Source organism: Sprattus sprattus (genome assembly GCF_963457725.1).
Source record: "Sprattus sprattus genome assembly, chromosome: 15".
Taxonomy (NCBI): Eukaryota; Metazoa; Chordata; class Actinopteri; order Clupeiformes; family Clupeidae; genus Sprattus; species Sprattus sprattus.
Window position 1 is genome coordinate 22,984,718 of NC_137913.1, and position 24,677 is coordinate 23,009,394.

The following is a 24,677-nucleotide window of genomic DNA, read 5'->3' on the forward strand; positions in this document are numbered from 1 at the left end:
AGCGTTATGTTCATTTGATAATGATTAATATGAGACATGATTTAGAAACACTTACTATAATCCTCTAATTACATATTATTTGGTAAGAATGATGGAGGGTTGGTGAATGAAATCAAAATGTGTTAAAATGTCACATTAGTGTATGATTTCTGCGAGAATAAACAAAGGTAGAATATACGGCGAAAATATTTATTTATACACTCCTAGCCAAAGCTAAACAACCACAATACCAAAACACAACATTCTACAGCAGTGCTGTGGAGTTTAAATTAGATATATCATGGTGTGGTTGGGGAGGAACAGCATCCGATTAAAGTGCTAGGTCCCATTGGGCCAGGCCTTGATTTCAGATGCCCTTCACATGGACAACAACCTCTGTGACTGCAGAATATCCAGGTTCCCGTTATGGGAAATCATTCAATCAAGCTGTTTTTCCACTTTATAACTGTTCATATAAAATCAATTAACATTTTAAGGCATTGAGTTCTACCACATACATTTCCCAAATCCATCGGTGCTATTTCTCAACTGTCAACTTGCTTCTTAGAGTATCAACAATTGTAATGAGCTGAAAAAATATAATTCTTCCCACCTTATCCAAAAACGCCCACGCCTTCAGATGACAAGAGAAACCCAGGTGTACTAATTCTTCAACTCAAGCCTCAACAAAGCAGATCCCATCCACTGCTATTACAATGGTGCCTGTTCCTGACACTCCCAACAGATGTTAAATTATATTATTCAAATATAACAATTAGTTTCACTCTCTCTGGGGTTAATGAGTTTGTGGATGTGTAACCCGTTGTTCATTAAACAATTTTTCACACACTGATGAGAGAATTCATGAACAACTGATGACCATCAGTATTTTCTACAGCCTCTGTGCGAAGATACCTAACAGAGAAAGAGAGTAACAAAGAGTCAGACAAAGACAGGAATGCAACATGTTTAATATTATTATACATTACGGACATACAGATATTGTAATTTAAGATGGGTATACATTCAGTTTATGCCCCAATACCTACTTTGTTCTGCGCTTACATGTTGCTCTCTCTGCACCGTTACTTGCTTTTCAGTAGACTAGTACAGTGTCACATTCTAGTGGTTCTTGAGGGGACGAGTGAGGAAGGAACAAGCTTAGAGGATTGCCTTTTTTTGAGCACCAAGGCATAACGCTGAGCGCAGAATTTTACTGACAGGCCAAGACCATTCCTTTCTTTGTCAGTCGGGGATGGAATCAATTAGCCATTAATTGGTGACATGTTTCCCACCTGCACCTTTTGTCTATTTCAAACGGTTGCTACTGGAGAGTGCCCCGTTCTTTGTGTCTCCGTGTGCTATGTTCGTGCCAGAGGGCTTGCTATATGAGGCCAGGTTTCACTGCTGCACAGCAGCTAAAAATGTCCCTGGCAGAGAGGTTAACCTTCCCTGTTTATGTGCACGCATACTGTAAAAACAGTGAATGAAGTCGAGATGTACAGTGGTTCTATATGTAGGAAAAATATATAAAGCCATTTGTGAAAATTGATATATTTTGACCTGTGGGAATAACAATACACCTGCTATCGGAGGACATTTCTCGCTCTCCTCCAAGACTAGGTTTAATACATTCCCCGTCATTTGAGGCATCATTATTGCCCATCTTTCCCACTTGCCTCATTTCATCAGAACGGAAAAAAATACTGTCTTAACTGACAGATAAGATCAGTTGGGTCAACTCTATTACATTTGTTGCTGTTTATGAATCAATCTAATTAAAATAATTTATGAGCCATGTTTTGAGGTTGAATCATACCCTAAATGATGTATTTTTAAGGTTAATAGCCAATACAACCTTTGAACTAAGCACAGCACACTAATCATAGTGTATTTCAAACATACAGAGCCAGACCATGTTACAGCTATGGTTTCACCAGCAAGCTAACCTCAGAGTGAGCGGCAGCACATCTGTTGTAGGATGAGGCTGCTAATCTCAGAAGGGCGACTATTAACTCTTCACAGAATTTGTGATTTACAACATGAGAGTGAAACGTGTGACAAACTTCCACAGTCTCTGTTTGTGGTGGGACTCCCTGGAGACCTCATGATTCAGTGAAATGATGATTCTTGGGTCACAATTTGATAATGATACTTTGATATATTACGGGTTGGCAATATATTTGGGTTTGTATTGATTCGTTTAGTGGCTTTGAATGGGCAGGAGCTGTCAAAACACTAAGCAGTAATAATGATTATGAAAAAAGAAAGTATCTGAGAAACCCAGATATCAGAGAATAGGAAGTAAAAGTATTTTTAAACTATAGTAGTCTATAAGTAGCATATTTATAGACTAGTAGTATATTAACAACTAACATGAAAACCCCTGTACAATTCACTTAAATATTATACCTGGGAAAATATCCCAATACCTAACTGAAGAGATTTTTCTCACCTGGCCTTAGTCTCTGTTAAAAAACAACAAAAAACAGGACAAACCTACCTACACATAGGTTGGGGGATGCTAGACTCGCACGTGTGAGCGTATTGCTGTAACAGACAGCAGTGAAGGTGCTATCAAATATTTCTTGAAACAAAGGGAAATACACAGGCTCAGAGTGTCTCCCTGGATCACTCGCCGGCCTCAAAGGCATCCATCTTCATCAACCACCATCTGCTCTGAGCTCCTGCCTCTCTCATTCTCGCCCTCTCTCTCTCCCATGAGTGTGTGCGTGTGTGTATGTGTGTGTATATATTTGACATGCGGTGTGTGTGTGTGTGCATGTGTGTGTGTGCGTAGCAGGCCCCTGTGAAGACGTGCTGCAGCCGATTCCAATTTGATTTTTTAATGACAATCTCAGAGTGAAATTAATATAGGAATTTGTGAAGACCATGTCAGGTATTGAATGGCTTTGGTTAAATATATAAGGTAATTCACCTGGCAAGGCTCAGCCCACACAGAAAATATACACAAAGGAGCATTATCTATGCATTCTTAACCATATGTCACCATCTCCATCATGTGATTTTCTTTATGTCTTCAGATATATAATAATTAAACAATGATGATGGATACGAAGTGATTAAGACCTTAGTTATGTGATCAATTGTGTTGATGCGGACGTAAATCAAGTTGATCACAGGTTTTTATGTGTTTGTTGATGTAAACTGCTTATACTATTGAAGCGGTGTAGAAATTTTCTTCGGTTGAAGTCAAGCGAAAGAAATAACAGCAGAATATCTAATGCACATATACACAGTTGTGTGGATCACCAGGTGCTGACAATAGCATACAGACAGGAAAGTTGCTTATTTCTGTCGAGGGTCCTGCTAATGGGTGCAATTTAGGTCATTAGGCGTCTGTAAGGGAACTGCCGACTCATAAAAAAACCGCACAATTCACGTTCGGTGCACACATGACAACAGCACTGGAATGCAATCAATACAATTTTGGAGCTAAATGACTTGATTGACAAGTGAAACACAAACACACACACAATCACATGCACGCGCACGCGCACACACACACACACAGACACACACACACACACACACACACACACACACACACACACACACACACACACACACACACACACTCCCATCATCCATGGGCCAAACTATGAATTGATGCAACAAAAAAGTATTTCTTACACTATTCTGTGTACATGTAACTAGCTTTAATGATACATGTTTATTTGCAGACAAAGCTATCCAAAGCTATCATGTCATCACTTCATACTGTAGTTTGGTGTATCTGAGCCTGCCTGTACTGAGGTAGGTTAAAGGTGGACAAACTTCTTTTCTTCTTTTAACCTTAGGAAACAAAACAATTACATGCATTGGGGATTGATTAAAATAAAATCGTTGAAATAGATTAAAGTGTATTGATGAAAGGAAAATTTCCACACAGTCTTTGTTTGACACCATGACACTGTTAAATCTGATTATTTAACCACTGGAACCTTAACATCCATATAGAAAAAAAGATTACAGTTAAGCATGACCATTCAATCAGAGTGCATCAAAATCTCCCAATGATATCCGATACCCTCCTTTTCAGAGGAGCCATGACGACGCCCTCTCGCTTGTGTGTACGTTAACCACATATGTATCACCTCTCCAATGTTAGGCGGTTTTTATGCTTTTTGCGTTATCCCCAACAGCACACTGCACACTGTCAGACTTCACCTGCCAACCTGTCTGCTGCCCTTGAGCTATTCTATTAGTGCATGGAAAGCACCTTCCAGCCCCTGACAAGTGCAGCAGATCCACACTAAATCAAAACTCAGTGCCAGGCAGGCATGTAAGCCACCATGAAGGTCACAGCCATCAGGCGCATGCCGTCTCAATCCGAGGAGAGAGGAGACACCCGTGACGAACAGGGGATCTTCTCTCTCCGGGAGCGGGCTACCTGTCTCGCGCCTGAGTGATAGGTCGTTAGAGCGATATGTGAAAATGTCTGACCACCGTTTTTTGAGAGATAAAAAATACATGGAAATGCTGAAAGTGTCACCATCTCTATTTTTGTTTCTCTCTCAAACATACAAACGCAGACACACAATGTTCAACAAAAATGTTCAGCCTCTCTATAACTACAGACGCACACGCAACAACATATGATTGTGCTGTATGAAATGTGGTTATTTGTCTCATTTTAAAAACGTGGCCTGTTTCAATCTTCCTCGATGTTACTTTTTAAAAATCTGGCTGAGAAAGGGAGTGGGATTTAATATTTGTTATGTTTGTATGCACTGCCACCTGCTGGTCAAAATAAAGCATAACTGCACAGATGATTCAACAATTGTGGTAGTGGCCCCAAATTAATGGAAAGCGTTATTCTGTGCAAACGAAATGCATTATAGATGAAGACAGACAAAATGATTAAACAAAACAGAAGGACTTGGCTCATAACCGTTTGTTAGTGCATGATATAGTGCAGATGTGCCAGAATTCACTGAATGTATTGTGTTTTTGCACTGCATTTGTAAAATATTTGTTCATAAAAAACTCAGAAACGTATTTATTCATGTTACACTAACACCTAGTGGAGCCAGTGTAATGCAACAACAAAACACTGATGTTTTGTCATTTCTGTATTTTTTGCTTTTCACCTTGTGCTTTTTGTTTTAGTACTTAAGACTTTGTGGTGAAGCTCGTTGGTTTTTTCATAAGCTTTTGAAGTTCTCATAACAGCCTAGAGAATACAGACACTGAGTCCTGGATAATTGAATTGTATCTTTGTGACAAACTAAGATCAACTCAAAGGTAAGGACCACACACTTTATCTCAACATTGACCACAGTCACAGAATCAGTAATAACATGGAAACTCGGGGGTGGCTGTTTCCAAACACATCTTTGAGGTTTCAAATGTTGCTTTTAACACAGAATTCGGTGGCCTTGGCAAGTGGAGGCAGAGAAGCTGCCACAGTCGTCACTTGGGGAGAATTCAATCAGACGTGTCTGCCACCAAATGCCATTGGAAATGTGATCATTTGGTGCCTAAAGCGTGGGACTGAGCTTAATCCCTTATGTAACTGCAACTCTGGCTCCATGCCTCGGAGGGCCATGAGTAATGCGCGGTCTGCATTAGCACTGAGCCACTGTTTGCTCTACTGTGGAAACGACAAAATGTGGAAAGGAACAGGCTTGATGGCAGAGGCACAAATTAGCTTAAGGCTTATTGTGAACTGTAGCAGCCCTCCACAAGGCCTACTTCCACAACACTGATCTTCCTAATGGCCATGTGTTAGCAAGAGATTAGCAGGAGTCTTCAAATGTTATCAATAGGTTTGGGCAGCATCTGGTAGCCTTAAGCATGTCACATAATATTTTAATATGATTATACTAAGATGTTTAAAGCTGTATTGCTGCGTTAAGAAATGTAAATTGTTTTAAGGAGAAGCTGTATATATATTGATATTTTCTGTGGGCATGTACTGTATTCCCATACATGTTACCATGCTTTTCACTACTATTCTATGAACTGGCGAAAATATCATGTAAATAATACTTTAAAATCTTATGTTGTTCAAATGATTACAATGTCTGTTAACAATTTTCAACAAGAGGCTTTTTAACACAATTCATGTATTATGTGCTACAACAGTTGGTTCTATGTGAGTACTATAACTGGACAAAAGGCAATCCATGAGCTCTGTGTTCACTGTAATAGGATTTGAACTCTCGGTTTTCTGTCACCATGCTTTTTTCAAAGATACTAAGCTATATTAATGGAGTCTATTCTTATCACTGGATTGCATTTGGTGCTTCCTTGAACTGATTCGAAATCACAGGAATAAGAGTGTCCCCGCTAGGGGCAGTCAAATATTTGACAGATATTGTGAATATAGCACCTTGCAAATGGAATGTAGTCAGGGCTGCCAGACAGTATATTCCATCTGTCCGGTTGAAACTTTTGAACTTGAATCTCAAACTGATGCACCCACAGCACCTTTCCCTTTTTGGTCAAACTATCTTTTATTTAAATCTTCATTTCCACATTGTATAATAATTTTGTTCTAAGGTTTGGATCTGTCCGTCAGCTGGTCTTAGCCTACTTTCGAGGCAACGAAGAAGTTTATTGAAGGAACGTCTCTAGGGCTCTAAAGCGTGTCGTAGTGGCTCCAGCCGAACATTGCCGTTTATACATGGACTTCTGTCGTGGCAAGGAACGCATACAAACTTCTGTGACACTTAACAGTGGCTGTGCAGAGCTGAGTGGTTTCAGTACATTGTCAACAAGCTAGTCTATATAAAGGGCGTTCAAGCATCTCCAGTGTGACGGAGCTTGGATCAAAGGAGGGATCATGGCAGCGAAAATGTTTATAGTTCTTCTGCTTTTCTATGCAGTTTTCGATGGGCTGGACACTCACATGCAGGTAAATGTATATATTGGATGATTACATTTGTTAAGTAAATCGATATAAAGCATCAATGTTTTCAGATGTTCAACGCTTATTTTACGCCAGCAGAATGAAGTAACCTTTGACCAACTGCTTTCTCGTACACTGGTGAATAAGAGAGAACCGTGGGATTTTGTTTACGGCAGATCCTTGCGTAAGTATCCTACTACAAATACATATATGCATGTGCCTCTGGGAACCGGATGAACTTGGTAATTGAAGAATAAATTACGCGCATTCAGTGTAGGTGACTGCAGTCAGCCTACCAACCGTTAGCTTAAAAGCAGGCGTACATTTAGATAATTTAGAGGCAGTTTCATCTTGACCCTATTAGTGTAGTCTTGTGACGATACTGTACTGTACTTGACGAAATTGATAGTACGAGCACACTGTCATATAAGTATCATACGATTTAAAGGTGGTGTTTCAATTTGATGGAAAACTATGTAAAATGATACCAGAAAACTATAAATTGTTACATCTCTTCACACCATCTCAACGCCTTAGACTTTTTCAAAGATGTATAGGACGTTCTGCCAGTTCACAATGGCAATTCAATTTTTATCAAAAAATGGCAAGCCTTTTGGGACCTTATTGGGGGGGCGGTGGGGGGGTCATGATCACTTTATGTAAGTGGAATTAGATACTGTGGTTGATTCCCCCCCCCCCCCCCCCTATCTGTTCAGGGTGTTTTGATATGGTGGCGACTGAGGGCAAGTTCACATTCACCAGTGACCATCCCCAGCTTAATTGTGGAGTGTTCTTCATCGGTGAGCCCAATGAGGTCATCAGCATTGAACTCAGCATGGTGGATATCGACTGCAGTCATGGAGACATCATTAAGGTATGATGATAGTGTCCTATTTAACGTGTCCTCCAATTGTATTTTTTTTTTTTTTACATTTAAGTAGTAGTAAATAGAATCTGAAGCAGAAGACATGGTCTCAGTTTACCAGTTCATGCGATAGTTAAATTTGGATCATGAGTTGCTGTTTTAATTGGGGCTTTTGACAACCCATGTGAAGATTCAGACAAATTATGCTGTGTGGTTAGAGAAAGTCCTTGCTTTACCACACACACTTCATAGCACTTTGATCAAGCTGCCATTTTAAGGATTCAAATGATTGTGTTGGCATTCGTTGAGGTGCAGTTTGTAGCAGAACAATAGATTTTCATGATGTCAAACCACTAACTCTATGCAGATGTTTGACGGCTGGATCCTAAACGGAAACATGTTCCCAAACCCACTTGACCATTCCCTCCCTCTGAGTGAGCGCTATGCAGACTACTGCACGTCAGGCATGGCCAAAGGATTGTTCCAGTCCTCTCAAAACGTGGCCATGATGCTTTTCCGAGTCCACACGGCGAGGAAGGGCTTCAGCGTGACACTGAAAAAACACATCAACCCGTTCCGTGAGTGAGCATATGTTAGCTCCCTCACAGCAGGTGACACTTTGACACAGAGAGACGGGGAGAGTGCCTGGAAATCTCAAATCCTTTTTATGAGCGTTCGTTTAGGTCGTGCGGCTTCATTCTTGTTTTTGTATGTATGTGTGGTGTTCTCTGCAGCTTGCAACATAATTTCTCAAACTCCAGTGGGCAGTTTTACCATGGTAATCCCTCACCAGCGAAGAAACTGCAGCTTTTCCATCATATATCCCGTCGAGATCCAGATTACCAAGCTCAGCCTGGACCAGTCACAGTCAAATGATGTTGCCCTTGAGGTAAGTAGAGGATGAGACATCAGTGAGTGTACTTTAGTGATGAAGTATCTTATTAACAAGGCTTGCCTTGTATGATATCACAAGTAATGACTCACCTATAATGACCTTTTCCAGAGGCCTGGGTCTGACTGTGCTGATTCAGACGACTTTGTCGTCATTCTGGGAGGCAATGTGATTGACACATCAAAGATGCTCCCTGTGAATGACCTGTGCTTTTTCCCGGACAGCCAAAGTGAGTATGATATCATACGGTAGCTATCCTTCTAGGGCTTATAACATGCAGTGTTGAAACTGGGCTTCCTACTGTGTGTGACTAGGCTGCTACAAGGTCTCAAATTAACACAAATTAATTTGAGAGAATATCATCACTGAATGTTTAGCTGTTTCATAGAAAATATAATAAATTATACTCATACATTTTACAGGTAAAACAATGTAAGTGTGTAAAGCAAGAAGTAAGCCAAATGTTTTTACAGTGGATTACAAAACAAGTGGTCTTATTGGACTAAGATTCCTATTTCATAAAAAAATTGCAAACTCTTCGTCAATGTGAAATCCCTTGGCAGTGGCTTGGTCTTCCTCTGTCATGGGTCACTGAGTTTTGTCCATATACATTCCTTTCCCTGCAGCTCAAATGAAGATTGGATGTGACAATACTGCAGTGAGAATGGTTGCTAGTGGGAAATACATCAACAGTGTGTCTTTTCACTACAGGCTCCTGGAGCACAATGAGTTACTTAAGGTCAAACAGAACACAGTCGAAGATTTCTGCTCTTTAAAATGAATTATGAGAAATGTTTTGATGGATTGTGAGGACTTTAAATATCCCCTTTTATTATGCATCAGAAAATAAAAAATCACACATGTCTAAATGTCATTTAAATCGATGTGTCCTGTGTTTGTTTTTCAGTGGCTTTCAGCATGAAATTCTTTGAGAATGTATTCAGTGTGTCAAAAACAGAACCATTATATGACATAATTCAGAAAACCGGTTGAACACTTTAAAATGGAACCGCATCTTTGAAATAAAAGTCCCAATGAATGAGAAATTCCCTAACAGTTTACTTACAGGCAGGATAACAACAACAGTTTACTTACAGGCAGGATAACAACCACAGTTTACTTACAGGCAGGATAACAACCACAGTTTACTTACAGGCAGGATAGGCAGGGCTGTAGTCTACGTGATACGCAGGTATACGCCGTATTACCACCTAAAACGTTCGTGGGTTTGCGTATATCCACTAAAACCTATGTCTCCACTAAAACCTAGGCCAGGGGGGAGCTGTGGCACCGACCCATCACAGACAGTATACCCACCACAGAAAACTAGACTACAGCACTGAGGATAGGTATAATCAACCACAGCTAAAATACACTGAGTTAATGCACTTTAGATGCTTAGTGGTCTAATGTGTTCACCCTCAAGTGGAAAACTAACCTACCTTTGTGGTCTATTCAATTTGATCTGACTTAGAAATAGCTCATGATATGATGTGGTAGAAGTAGATGTTATGTAATACTTAAAACTTGTCCTGTTGGATGCTTATGGAAATAAGTAAATTCATTATTTATTTTTCAAAAACATGATACTTAGGATTTAGGTGCACATATTGTACCAGACTGTATTAAAGGTACAGTAAGTCGTTTTGTTGAGTTTTGTGCTTTTTGACTTTCTGACTGACTATTCTAAATCATCAACAAATGCATACAAAACACCAAACAAAGTATAATCGTGCACAGAAGGTGCCTGAACAATAGTCAACTCTTATCCTTCAGATATGATATCATTGTAGGTCTAAAAATGTTTTTTGTATCACAACAGAAACTCCTGTTTACACCTTGAAGTACGATCTGATAATTCCTCGTTTGAAAAGGACAAGGTCACTAATGGCCGTCCTTTTCATCTTCCTGTACACTGATGGCAACCTACTTTCCATTTTGACCTCTTAAGACAAATTAATCACAAGTGAATTCAGACATGTTTATTCAATTAAACGAGTGGGAGTGTGCTCTTCCATAAACGCTTACATGTCACCTCTAATTGTGCGGAAAGTGAGGCTCTTCCAAGCACACTCGAAGTATCAGAGACTGATATTTATGAGGCTGAAGCACACTTCGATGGCAATGGCCACTGTAAACAGAGCAAGATAAACACACCAAGCTGTCTGGGGAAGAAGCAAAATGCAATGCTGCTTGTTTATGTTGATATTTCCATTTGGGACTGAAATTGCTTCTGAGTGTTCTGAGATTAACAAGTTTCTAGTTAGCTATTTACTTATATACTGAAAAAGGAAACCGGCCGTTTGTTCAGTTGTCTCCTCAACTCTGTGGTGTAGATGTGTAATAGAATTTGATGGTCTGGAAAGGAACATTAAATATTTTTCAAGTGGAAGAAACAAAGTGTTAAATCAGCTCAGTCTATTAATACTGTGTGTCAGGAACAGAATATTCAGTCCTATTTGATCTGTTCATGCTCCCAGCACAGCCCCTTCACAAAATTATGAGTTTCTGTACAATTACACAGATACAGCAGTTACCAGTGACGAGTCTCTGATGGATAGCATGGGATTGAATGTATAAATAAACTGACAAGTGTAGCATGTGTTCCTTGTCCTCGTTTCCCTCACATTGCTTTTAGGCCCTACAATATATCCGCCAGCAGAGGGCGTTCTTGACTTTGTGTAGAACTGTTAAGAAAAAAATCAGTTTGAGCATTGCGTCCACAGGGGGCAGCAAGTCGCGGAAGTGGCACAGAGCCAGCTGTCTTTATGGCTGAACTCTGTCCTCAATAGGTGACCTCACGCTTATCCCTAAATTTCACACACCTGTCAGGTTTACTCAACTGCATTTTTTGTGGAGTACATTGTGACAAATCTTTAGGTTAGTCATAATTTATTGTTACAACGAGTATTATTTTATCTGTGAAATATTTCACATATCAAGGGAGATCAGTGAGATATATGTTAACTTTTATCTATATATTTTAGACGGGACCTGTTTTATGGCTTTACAAAGTTACTTAGGGGCCAACGTCTGTAATGTAGCCATATCCTAAATATTACACAGACTCCAGTCTTGAGAAGTTATACTTTACTTACATACATTCTGTGTTTATGGTAATAATCTGTCAGGTGTAACTAATTTGTAAACTCTTAATATTAATATTTCAATTTATTGTAACATTACATGGTACTGATTTTTCGCCTTATGACAGGTGACGTTTTGACTTGCTATTGTACGTTACCTTGATTGTGTGTGTGAGTCAGATAAGATTTAAAATACATCTTTTGTATGTTTAAGACATAGTGAGGGAGAGAGAGAGAAAGAGAGAGAGGGTGAGAGAGAGAGAGAGAGAGAAAGTGACAGCCTCTTAGTAGTAACACAAGCCTACCATGACCCACTCGTCCTCCACGTAGAGATCTTGTGAGTAAGCATTCCTCTGCAATGGTTCCACAAGCCTTCCACACATGCTAACAAGAACAGAGGGCTTGGATGGCGTTCAGCTTTCTGCTATAAATACAAACTCTGGATTGATTTCAAAAGTGCTACGTGTCCTCAGTCACTATCTGGATCACTGGAACTTCTTCACACATACTGATCAGCTCTTCCCTCCTCTGTGAGCATACCTGGTCATCCGCTATGGAGCACTAATGACATTATTAGATACACGTCATTAATCTGCTTTTGGAGTGGTAAATTAACCTCAGGAAGTCTATTAGATTTCTAATGAAGGGACCAGGCCGAGACTGCATAAGGAACTGGGGTCATGGAGGTGGGACTGGGCATACTGGACTAATTTCACCCCAATCAACAAACAGACGTATATAGTAACGAGAAGAGAACTGTATTGAAATAATGGAGGCATGTTAATTAAAGTTCTTCTGTTTGAGTTTATTCCGTGAACCTTGATGGATTGGTATTATGTTTTTGTGAGTTTTCGCCTCTATATTTGTATTTGGTTTTACAGTACACAGAACTACAAAGCAAATGTAGAACCAATAAAAGAGAAATTTCTCTTGAAAGAGTTTTTCACATATTGGTGGAAATTTAAATCCAATGTTTGTTGTTGTTGACATGCTGATGACATTTAAAATAAGTAGAGCCAGCCTACCATGCCAGACTATTTTCTTATCTGAGGTGTTATGTTTGTGGCTTAAAAGGTTCTGGGGAGTACTGAAGAGAAGATTTGGTGATGTTTGGACGAACACATGAACAATTTTGTTTTAAAAACCAAAAAATACATCTTACATAACTTTCCTAGTATATTTAGAGAGCCAGCATCTCATGCATGAACAATGAGTGAAATAAGAGAAACGTTTCATTGCGACAGTTGTTTAGTCGTTGTGCTTTGACTCTTATTGGTAGATATTTTAAGCCCAGTTGCCTTATTTAAAAGGGGTGACATCCTTTCTCTAGTGCAGTCTAGCCACAGGCTAAGGAGCTTAGTCCTGTATTGGCTGCTATAGAAGCTCCAAGAGTGCCAAAAGAGATCATGGTGGGCTGATGGCTTGATTAGCAGGGGTAGTTGGGATACGAGACTCTTGGTCCATATGGCCTATTTGACAGGTTTCCTGATACCTTCTCTTTCCTTGCCAAGGCATCCAACTTTTTCATAAAAGTACTTACTCTGTTTCTCTTCTCATCATACTTGAACCATTGTACTAGAACAGAACAAGAGTACTGTAGGAGACTAGAGTAACTTTGCAGAACAGAAGGCAGAGAAGCCAGTCCTACCTGTTAACATTTTGCACAAACAATGAATCTCTCAACATTGTAAAGGATGGCAAGGTACTATAACACTAAACAGTTTGATTCCCCATAAAATCCCCTTTGGTGGCTATGATCCCTGAAAGAAATCACTGCACGTTTTAATAGAATTGTTTATTGAGTTTATTGTTCAAGTAAGACCTTCAGTATTTCCACGAGTGGAAGGAGGACCTATTGACCTCACAGCTCAGACGTTTACAATCTTCACTCATCTCTTGGAGATGGGGGCGGGGATCTTGATGTCCTGACCTTTCTCCAGTCTCTTCTCACACTCAATCAGGTAGTTGACACCATCAACAACAGTTTGAACAAGCTCCACCTAAAACCAAATAATAATAAAGAGGTTGTACTGCATAAATCAGGTGATGTAGATAGAGTGATCATGAATCAAATGTACAGCTAGAAAAACACTTAGATAAGAAAATTGATAGAGCACATTCTGTAAAGCCTTTAATTGGAGAAGAATGACCTAAAGAAGTACAGATTAGCGATCGTCACTAAGACGTATCAGCCATCACTACAGTATGGCAGTGCCTGGCAACTAGGATTTGAAGGATCTTCTTGCCAGTTCAGATTATAACCCCCCCCCCCGCCCCTTGGCTAAGCAGAGGGATGCTCTCACAGGGTTACTTATTTACCTCAGACTTTCCCAGACGGTCCAGGTTGGAGAGGTCAAAAGTATCACCAGTGGCGGCAGTGTCCACACCTCCAGTGCCTCTCTTCTGCAGTCTCAGGTTATCCAGGATCTTGTTGAAGCGTGGGTCCTGTATATGGTGAGAGAAAATACATTACTAATAGCATGCTGTATTGAAGACCAGCTTCTTGCCAAATTGACTTTTTAACAGTGCTTTGTTGCATAGAGCAAACAGCTTGTAACACAATGGTAATGGTCAGTTCAGATCTGTTTCTAATGTTATTTACTTATATAGCACACTTATCAATGAACGTTATACCCAGGGCACTATACATAACCAAACGCTTGTAGTGCGGTGCTCCCATGTTTGAATTTCAGAGCACATGCTGAAAAATTAGTTTAAGAATGTGACCTTGCTGAGGTTGGGCAGGCGGACGTGCACCCCTGCCCTGAGTCCGGTGCCCAGGTTGGAGGGGCAGGTCAGGATGTAGCCCAGGCGCTCATTCCACATGAACTCCCAGCCTCTCTCTGAAATCAGCCTCTCCACCTAACACAGAACAGTACAGATGTACGTCACTATCTACATATCACAACGTTACTGACATGGTTATATCAACTTATCTCCCTCTGGAACGAAATACTGTTTTCTGATTGGCTAATGGGGTGTACAATAAGTTCGTATAGATGGACACCTTGGACGTAGTCCCAGTAGAAAAGTTAAATCGCCGTTCCATATCAATGCTCTTGAATGGTTACCATTGACAACCAACGTAACGGTTTATTTTTTTTTAAAACAGCCTGTTCCAGGCACTACTTTCTCTAACGGGAGCACTAGGCTTCAAATCAAGAATTCATCCGGTTATTATGCATATTAAGTTTCCTAAAGATAAAGGAAATTCTAAATAATAATAATAATAATAACTAGAAAATGCATTTCCTGAAGGAAATACCAGTGCATGAAATGCAAAAGTTAGGAAAGGAAGAAGAAAAGAAAGAAGAGTGAAAGAAGGAAATAAGAAAGGAAAGAAGGGAGAAGGAAAGAAGAAAGGAAAGAAGAGTGAAGAAAGGAGAGAAGAGAGGATGAAGGAAAGAAGAGTGAAAGAAGGAAAGAAGAAAAGAGAGAAGAGTGAAGAAAGGAAAGAAGAGTGGAAGAAGAAAAGAAACAAGAGTGAAGAAAGGAAAGAAGAGTGAAAGAAGGAAATAATAGTTGAAGAAGGAAAGAAGAAAGGAAAGAAGAGTGAAAGAAGGAAAGAAGAAAGGAGAGTGAAGAAAGGAAAGAAAAGTGAAAGAAGGAAAGAAGAGTGGAAGAGAAAAAGAGAGTGAAAATATTGAAAAAAGGAGATAAAAATGGAGTGAAGAAGAGAGATTGAGTGTGAGAGAAAGTAGACTGAGAGGGATAGAGAGAAAGATGGAGAGATGGAGAGAAAAAAAAGTAGAGAATGGAAGGTGTCTTAATGTTCCTAGTTACAGTTAAATTGAGAGGGACAGAGAACAGGTTCCTTTGATTTCGTGCAGCTGTCAGTGAAGCACAGGTGCAAGCCAGTTTAAAGACCCTATTATGATGTCATAATGGCCCAATGTAAGTCAATGGGAAAATTTAGATTCGTTTTTATTTAATATCTTAAAAAGTACAAAGTTTAGAAAAGTGAAAAATACATAGCATAAGTGTCCTTTACAAGACCTACGCGACAAAGTTTAAATGAAGTTTCTACGTTAAGCGGTTCGGGCTGAATTAATCGCAGAAAAAGGTAACAAGAATAAGAAGAAGAAGAAGAAGAAGAAGAAGAAGAAGAAGCCTAGGAATAACAATACAGGGCATTTCATGCACTGTAATAATAATAAAAACATTTTTGGATGTTGTAAACGGGAGATAAGCGGGATAACGGCCTCCGAGCTGTACAGTTCTACAAAGATAATGGAATTCGCTGCGCGTCGTGGTGTTCTTTGCCCCGCAGCGTCCATTATCTTTGTAGAACTGTACAGCTCGGAGGCCGTTATCCCTTACTCGACGTATTGGCTTGGTAAACAATGCCGTCCAGTTAATTTGCTTCTCGTGTTCCGGAACTCTGCCGAGGTTAGAGAGACACCAGTTGCAATTAATCTCCATTGAAATAAATACATGGTTTGAGCAGGAAGTAACAGGCCAAAAATATTCCCCTCATTACAACGTTGGTGGAGAGTTTTGGTAAAGTCGTACCTCTTTGAGGCCTCGGCAGAACCTCTCAAACACCCTCTTCATGTTGCCACCCTTCTCCATGGAAATTACGCGGGTGTGGTCCTCCTCATTGATCCAGATCAAGAATGTCTTCTCATTGTTATGCCTAGGTGAGGAAGTTGTAATGTAGATGAAGATATATCCAGGACAAACTCAGAAAGTGTCGAATGGGTTAAACTCCCACACCCTCTCACCCCACACGCACACAGCATGCATACAATAACTGTCTCCTGGTGATGCAAATCTCATGCACCATACCAGATTCCCCTGGCATCTGGCCAATCACGAGCCATCCCTGCACAAGTCAGCAGCGGGGACACAGGTTTGTCAAACAGGAAGTGGTCCTACACCGGATTGACCAGTAGGAAGGGACAGAGGTGGACAGACAAGACCAACAAGACATAGACCAGGAGGAGAGGACACAGAGGAGAGAAAGGAGGTGATGAGGACAGCTGTAAGGATCACAGTGGACGTGAGAGTGAGCAGAGGGGGAACTAGAGGGTGTGTGTTTGTTTGAATGGAAGCTGCAGGGTTTCCATTCCAGCATAACTTGCATTTAAAGCTGACTTACAGTAACTATACAGTGTGTACTTAACATCTTGTCTTGGGATTTACAAAGCCTTGATCTTGAATCCTTAAATTCATAAATCAAGGACCTAGTCAAGAACTGGGGGTAAGAGGGTTTTTTAACTGGAAGTGGCTAAAAAAGCAGAAAATGAATAACAGCTGGGATAGTTGCTCAGTCTGTAACGAATGTGACCCTGATCTGTTCCATATCTAGAACATCTGGTCCCCACCTGTTCTAGGGTCAGTTAGGTCTTGGGACAGCTCTACTCTACTCTATTCAGCTACCTGAGCCTTACCAAATGCCCCGAGCATCAGGCCAGTCTCTGGCCATCCCAGCTGAAGTGAGCAGAGGAGACACAGGCTTATCAAACAGGAAGTGCTCCTGAGCCGGGCCAGCACAAAAGAAAGCAGGGGGGTGATCAGGGGTTAAAGGTGTCAATGTCAAAGGATTGTGTTGCACTTGAACTCATGGCATTCACTACAGGAAATCTCCTCTAAGACCTACATAAGACTGAAGGTAACTTTCAAAGTAATTGATATCTAAGCTGAATTTGTAATGGGGGTGTTTGTCACCTGATGACAATAAAATATGTTACATTTATTTACAGTTATTTTGCAAATTAGACTAGATTATTGTAATATATGTTCATATTTAAAAGTATAGTTATATATTTGTAGATATACAATGTTTATATACCATGTCTTTTACGATTTTCATTGTTGACATATACCATTTGAACATGTATTTCGTAATGCTTTCTATAGGTCCTCATGAGTGAGTTTAACCTGTCGGACATTACTACTAGAACATGACAAATCTGAGGTGACACTCACATCGATGAGCCTCTGCTGCTCCTGATCAGTCATGTCAGCCAGACCGTAGTATCGCCCGGACAGGTCACCCTTAAGGCCGGAGAGCGCCGTGACGACCACGCGCTCCACCTCGCGGCGCTCGGAGCGGGAGCACGCCGGGGGCAGGCTCAGGCCACGGATGCTGCGGCCAGTGCGCACACGGGAGGAGAGAACATAGCGTTCGTCGAACATCCCAGAGTGGATCTGGGGAGCAGAGAAGACAAATAAAGTGGCTGCACATCACTGACGCTAATTAAGAACACGTAAGACTCACAGACCATTTTGCCACAGACACGGTACATATTTCATAAATAAGTGAGTATTTATATCCAATGTCACTTTTACTGCACTGAAGGTATGAAGTGAATGACAACTTGCTCTGATTTGTGAATGAAAGCCATGACTGTTACAAGAGCCATTTCGAACATACACAGTGTTGAAACCTACTTACTCATAGGGAAGAAAAGTATGCTCTTTACCTTTGAAGCGTCCAGATCAGTGGGATGCCTCATAGTCCGGGGATCATAGCCATTGTGCCTGTCTTTGATGACTGGATCGAACAACTCAGAAAACACCTGTGGGTGATCACAGGAACTTTCAGTTCCAATGTAGACATAGTAGGCTAACGGAATATGGCATGGCATCCTTCATGAGGGTGATTGTTAGCTAAGTATTCCATACTGTGTATCCTCCCTATAGAGCGATCAGCCCTGTAGCTCCATCATCTGGCCCAGACATAGCAAATCAGATCCATAACCAAGGCCTACCCCAACCCCCATGATGTAATGCAGTGTTGTGTGATTCTGATGCGATAGCGGCCAGTGTTTGTCAAGTCACCTCATAGCACTCCTCGTCTCCTGCCACCATGCCCACAGTCTTGATGAAGGGGTGCCCAGGGTTGTCCACCCCGGTCTGGATGCACTGGTCCACGGTGAAGCTGGCTGGGGTCATCTTGTCCCTTAGGCGCCCATAGATGGCCGGGGTCAGAGCAGCAGACATGCAGTTGTTGTGTTTGCGCAGGTCTGGAAAGTCAGCGCTGTCACAAGCAGAAAAGAGGGAGGGCATCTGTAACAACTCAGATATTATCCAGACGTACTTTTGTATAATAGTTGGATTATAATAAAAGGAAATGTTATGAATACTGGGAGATCGATAACACCTAAGCCAAATAAATAATCAATATTAAATACCTAGTAGAAAATGAATCACTTTTCATCCATTTATGTTATATTGTCGCTTTTTTCTCTGGCTGTTTGTCAGCTTACAGTGCTTTGCCAAATTATTCTGACCTTCAAAGCTTTACTAGGTTCCCAACATGTTTGAGCCATGCCTGAAACACTTCGGCCAGACCAAGACATTACCAAGGAGTGTGAGGATGGCCCACAAAGAAATTCCAAAAGGGGTTTTGTGATACAAAGACACCTCAAGATATCAGGCCATGAAATGATTCAAAACACAGAGGCTAAGAGGCATCAGGGCAGGCTAAAGAGAAATGAGGTGAATGTCCTGTCCAATCTGAGGATATGTGGGATTGTTTTGCAAACTGCAGCCCACAGGCGTCATCAAACCAACTTAAAAAAGAAGATGGCTCCACCAAACAGCAATAACAAAAGATTTTTCCTCTTCCTCCCTTTAAAAATAACTTCAACAAATTGTATGAAGGGTGTCGAAAGGCACAAAGTGTGGACGTGCGAGTCGTGACATCTAAGTTTAAAGGCGGTTGATGAATATTAGTGAGTATAAATCAGGTCATGTTGCATCGCATGCAAAGCCTGGTAGGTGTGTTGGAGTGCTGTGACGTGCGCTGGCAGAGGGAGTGATTGAGAGTGGTTACATGCTGGAGTCAAGTGTGTCAGGGGCGCTTCAGGAAACACTTGGCACTGCTTTCAAGCGTCATCTTTTAAGGTTTCAGTGTTCACCGGAGTCTGTGTCACTTCAGCAACTACAATTTTTTTTTTGCTGCACACAGTTTCCTGGCTAAACGACAAGAGCAATTAACCTGCACCTTAAGAAAACAACCAAAGCTGATTTTCTACCAAATAAATGTACAGATATTATCTTGTTGTTCCATATACTTCACATCAAGTTATGTGTTATATCATGTCATACCTGGCAGGGTACAACTTCATCCTCTCCTGAGCAGTGACGCCAGAGTCGGTCAGCAGGTAGCCAGTGGCCAGCGAAGACGCTCCAATGCTAGCCAGCACCACAGCCGTGTTACGGCCAGACATCACGCGTGTGAATGAGCTCGCCATCCTCACCCGGTAGTTCTTCCAACACTGGGGCTACTGTAAGAGTGTAACAGAACAGTGCTGCTCATCAAGGTCTGAAGGTTGTTGTGTGAGAGGACAATTACAAAAGAGGCCAGTCACATTTGAGTGTTTTCCAAGTGAAAGAGGAAACTCTTTGTGAACCCAGTGTCCCACTTGGTTGGGTGCACATGGCGTCCATGTGGGGTAATGTGATAATACTCACAGGCGTTGTACCTGTCACTGTGATAAGGTACATGACATGCATAAGCATGTGAGGAAGTGGTATGTTTCCAAATGTGTATCATACCTTTCCACCATTTTGGTTGTTTGATTAAAGGTCAGGCTAGACATAAAACTAGACATGGTTGTTATGTATGTAAAAGGATACAATTATTAATTACATATGATAATGTTTGTGTTCCTTCCAGCAAGCAATTGCTTGTGTACAGGTAGAATTCAAGCTCTCATACCTGGAGATGACTAATAATACAAAATGACTAAAGTGTCGTGGACATTTCTGAGTGGTACATTACATCCAATCAGTAGGCTACTGACATATGTTTATTTGCTGTTAATTAATTGAGAGCATTTGAGGAAGCCTGGGTTTCCAAGAAAACTGTCACCTTGACCTTGGACTTACTAGAGCTGCATTAAGGCTCACTAGTTTATATCAGGACCATTTATGTTACATAAGAAAGCTCTGCATTCAGAACACATGAACCTGAATTTAACTTTAGACACCTATCCACATCCATGAATAACATACTAGCAGTAGTAAAGGCAACACTTCCCAAACAGAACATTCTAGAAACAGCGGCTACCTATGATTGCCTTTGAACGTCTAACTACAGACTATGGCTGCTATTTTTGTGATGGCAAAGAGGTGTCTGGCTCCATGGCCAAGGGTGAGAGGCGGCCCCCTGGGGGTGTAGGTAGAAAGCGCAGTATTAATAGCAGATGGGTTAGATTAAGCATTAGTGCGCCAAGGCTATACTGGCATAAGCCCCAGTGACCACATGATCCAACGTGACATTCTAGACCGGTCATAAGGACTTACGGAGGCTGACCGTCTGGGAGCAGGGCCGTGGGAGAATGGGGCATTGTATTCTTGGAAATGAATGAGTTTCATGGCAATAGGTAGATAATGTGCCAGAAAATCCATACATCTTGGCATGGGAAGGTCTGGAAGTGTAGTCTACATCCAACAAAGAGGGCGGTGATTGTTTAACTCTATTAAATCAAATTTTAGAATTGGAGGAAAATAGGTTTGCCAGACATCTAAGATGTTTCATATGTAGGAGGATACGTTTTGTTTGCCCACTTGACTAAAATAAAATGTAATAAATTGACATTATGAACTATTAACAAATCACTCCATCAACCCATAGACCAGACACCATATACACTCATTACTCATAATTAATTACAAAATCAAAAAACACTTATACCAAAACCTTATGTCCAATAATGTATCTGTACATCACAGGAGTAAAAACAGCATACTTACAGATGATGAGGAGAAGAGAAGAGGAGAGAAGAGAAGAGAAGAAAGGAGGAGCAGAGTCGTGTTCCTAGAATCCGTGGAGAGGAACTGAGGAGTCGTTCCGCACTGCCACACAGTCCAGCGTGCACTGTGGAATGAACTAGCACCGAGCTCAGGATAAGCGCTCATCCAGGCAGCCAATCCTATTTCTACTGTCAGCATGTCAGGGCCTACGTAGGTCCCGCCTTTTCAGGCTTTGTGTCCTTGAGTGCCCTCCACGTCCTTCTACACCTACGGCTGTCCCCTGTCCCCTGTCCTCCGTCCTGTCCTCTTCCCTGTCCTGGGCTGGACTGGCTTGACTGAGAGGTGGGTTGAGCTGCTCAACACACACACACACACACACACACACACACACACACACACACACACACACACACACACACACACACACACACACATACACATATGCAAACACACACCCACACACTCACACACACACTCACACACACACACACACACACACACACACACACACATATGCACACACACACACCCACACACTCACACACACACTCACAAACACATATGCACACACACAAACACATATGCACACACACACACACACACACTGACACACATACACACACACACACACACACACACACACACACACTACAGTGCTGCTCCTAGGGGTCTAACATCAACCTGTCATTATTGGTCGCCTACGTGTGGCTATAACATTTTATGGCTATACTGTAACTGCTCTATACAGGTGACAGTTGCAGGTGACTACATACGTGTGTTGCTTCAACACATGCAACACCTTTTTATAGTGTTACCATGCCACGACTGTACTTGTCATCCAGTCTCAATCATGGGGTGAAGTCTAATTTATACCTTCACAAACGCATACATACAGACCTACAGTACATGTCAAGAGTTCTTATTTAGATCAGATACCTGAGCACAATGCATTATGATAAACTAAGAGTTTTTTCGCCATGCCTGTTTAAATGTGCCCATGTAAAGGTGATAGTGGTATTGTTGAGACTGAGAGTCGTATGTGCACAGCAGAAGAGATCTGAGATCTGTGGCATTATCTGATGTAATGCCAAAGCCCTTGCTCCACGGGCCTCTTTCCTCCCTCTGCTCCTCAGCAGATTAAAGAGAGAGGGGGGGGAGAGAAAGGAAGAGTGAGAGGGAGATAAAGAGGTAGAGAGGAGGATAGGAACAGAAAGGAAGAGAAAGAGAGAGATTAGGAAATGACAGGGAAAGGGAGAGAAGAGGAGTGAGAATTAGAGAGGTTAATAAGATAGAAAAAATAGAAGGACAGAGAGAAATAAGAGACAGAAGGAGAGCAATAGAGGGAGAAAGGGTGAGCAATATATTTTCACTAGAGGAGGAAATCAAGGAGGCTGTTAATTGTTATCTAATAAAGATTATTGTCCATTCACTGGCAGCAGTCTGCTGTATGAAATCCAAAGCGCATCATGTGGCTTGAGTTATATCGCACCATTTTGTTGAGGGGATGCCTTTTTAGTCATTTCCCTCATTCACTGCAGCTTTAGTGAGCTGTCGGAATGCGAATATCAGTTAAGGCATCAACTGAAACTCTAGCTGAGAAAACACGTGCCACGGCAAGCACTGCTTTAAACTGCACTAGCAGTGAAACACGATAGACTGTTAACAGGCTGACATGGGCACCCCTCCCTAAATGATGAGTACATAACCACATTGACTCCATGCATTGACTGCAGAAACCATTATCAACTACTTTCATGTCTTTCACAAAAGATGAATTACACTACTCCACATTGATAACACTGTCAGAGTGATGAATTATAATGTAATGGCTGTTATTAACTGTAATTCAAACTTTGAAAGATATGTATATTTCTGTGTGGACAATGTTATGGGAATATCTGAATGGTGACACTCTTAGTCTCTGTTTTCATTTCCTTTAGCTACAAATTGCACTGATAATTGACAGTGTGTATTATGTGTTTCAACACCTGAGGCAAAATGGATGGGAAGAATGTTTGTTTTTAGTTTCATTTTAATTTACATGAGCATGGAATCACTGTACTTCAGCTGTACATTGTGTCATAGAAGAAAGAGAAGAGAGAAACATGTAACAGGACTTTCACACAAGTAAATAGAAAAAAAGAGGTCTTGCACAGGAAAAAACAGGAAAATCCGACATGCAGACATGCTGCGTATATGAGCACTAATGCAGTGTCCACATTACACTTCACACAAAACTGATAAAAAATGAAACCATGAAAAATATGCTACATTTTTTTTCCTCATAACTACTTTGCAGAGTCAAACGGTCATTTATAATAAATTGCTAAATGAAAGTATAATCATATCATATCATATAACAACAACAACAGAAGTGACACAATTTCATAAACTCATGTTGGATGCACTATATACAAAACAGGGTCAAATAAATATTTTACGAAATAAATACACCACACTCGTCTCATAAGACAGGCCACGCTACATTGCGGAAAAAGTGCGCCCTTCCTGATGCCACCGTGTTCAAGCAGTTTACCGTTTGACATATCACTCTTGGTTCTCCTTCATGTCAAGCAGCCATAAACAGGGAGATGGGCCGTGGATATTTGATTAACTCATTTCCCATGATGCATAGTGGTATTTTACAATATCACATGCCAAACCCCTTCATCTGCTCAGACCTTGAACGTGACAGCAAATAACATACTTTGGGAAAATGCATTTGTCAGGACAGAGGCAGCGTCTCAATGTTTGTTTCTTCTTCTTTTTTTTAAGGATTTCAGAGATCAAGTTAAATACACAGCAGCAACAGAAACTCATTACATTGTTCTTGCAAAATAAATCTCCTACATGCAAATATGTCTTTACCGTTGCATGCAACTGTCTGATAAATTATTCTAGAAGACTTAATGACCACCTAACACATTAATGTCAGTATGCATTATTTTGTTATTCATCTCTGAAGTGGAAAAGACAAGAGTGCCGTGGTTCACCAGAAAGTTAGTGCTCAATCCTCATTAGTGTGCTGGTCTGCTCTAACCACTAGAGGGAGACTTTGGAGTAATGATATGCAGTACTTTAAACAGCCTGCGCACCTTGAAGGTAAATGCAAATCTGTGACCCGAATACGCTTCTTTACAACAACCTGCTACACTTGGACTTGATAAGAATTATACGTTTGGATCGAATCTAGCTGATCGTAGGTGCCTTTTTGGCAGATCATGCTCACGCGTGGATTGAGGACCGCAGGTCATAAACGGCTTCGGATCA

General features: G+C 41.0%; 2 protein-coding genes across 2 annotated transcripts; one reads left to right on the plus strand and one right to left on the minus strand.

The window, feature by feature from the left end:
• Window positions 1-6,790: 6,790 nt before the first annotated feature.
• Window positions 6,791-9,394, plus strand: crhbp (corticotropin releasing hormone binding protein; the record flags this gene model as incomplete). Its single annotated transcript, XM_080851996.1, has 7 exons — window positions 6,791-6,862; window positions 6,953-7,040; window positions 7,573-7,730; window positions 8,089-8,299; window positions 8,456-8,610; window positions 8,725-8,842; window positions 9,240-9,394. The coding sequence occupies 7 exons, from the start codon at window positions 6,791-6,793 to the stop codon at window positions 9,392-9,394; spliced, it is 957 nt and encodes a 318-aa protein (XP_080708122.1).
• A 4,085-nt stretch (window positions 9,395-13,479) lies between these two features.
• On the minus strand, window positions 13,480-21,549 carry ckmt2b (creatine kinase, mitochondrial 2b (sarcomeric)). Its single transcript, XM_080853031.1, has 10 exons — window positions 21,408-21,549; window positions 19,758-19,936; window positions 18,486-18,684; window positions 18,128-18,223; window positions 17,631-17,852; window positions 16,488-16,573; window positions 16,212-16,335; window positions 14,427-14,561; window positions 14,019-14,144; window positions 13,480-13,699 (listed from the first exon to the last, which is right to left on the minus strand). Exons 2-10 carry the CDS (start codon window positions 19,901-19,903, stop codon window positions 13,589-13,591), a joined length of 1,245 nt encoding a protein of 414 aa, XP_080709157.1. The 5' UTR covers window positions 19,904-19,936; window positions 21,408-21,549; the 3' UTR covers window positions 13,480-13,588.
• Window positions 21,550-24,677: the final 3,128 nt, after the last annotated feature.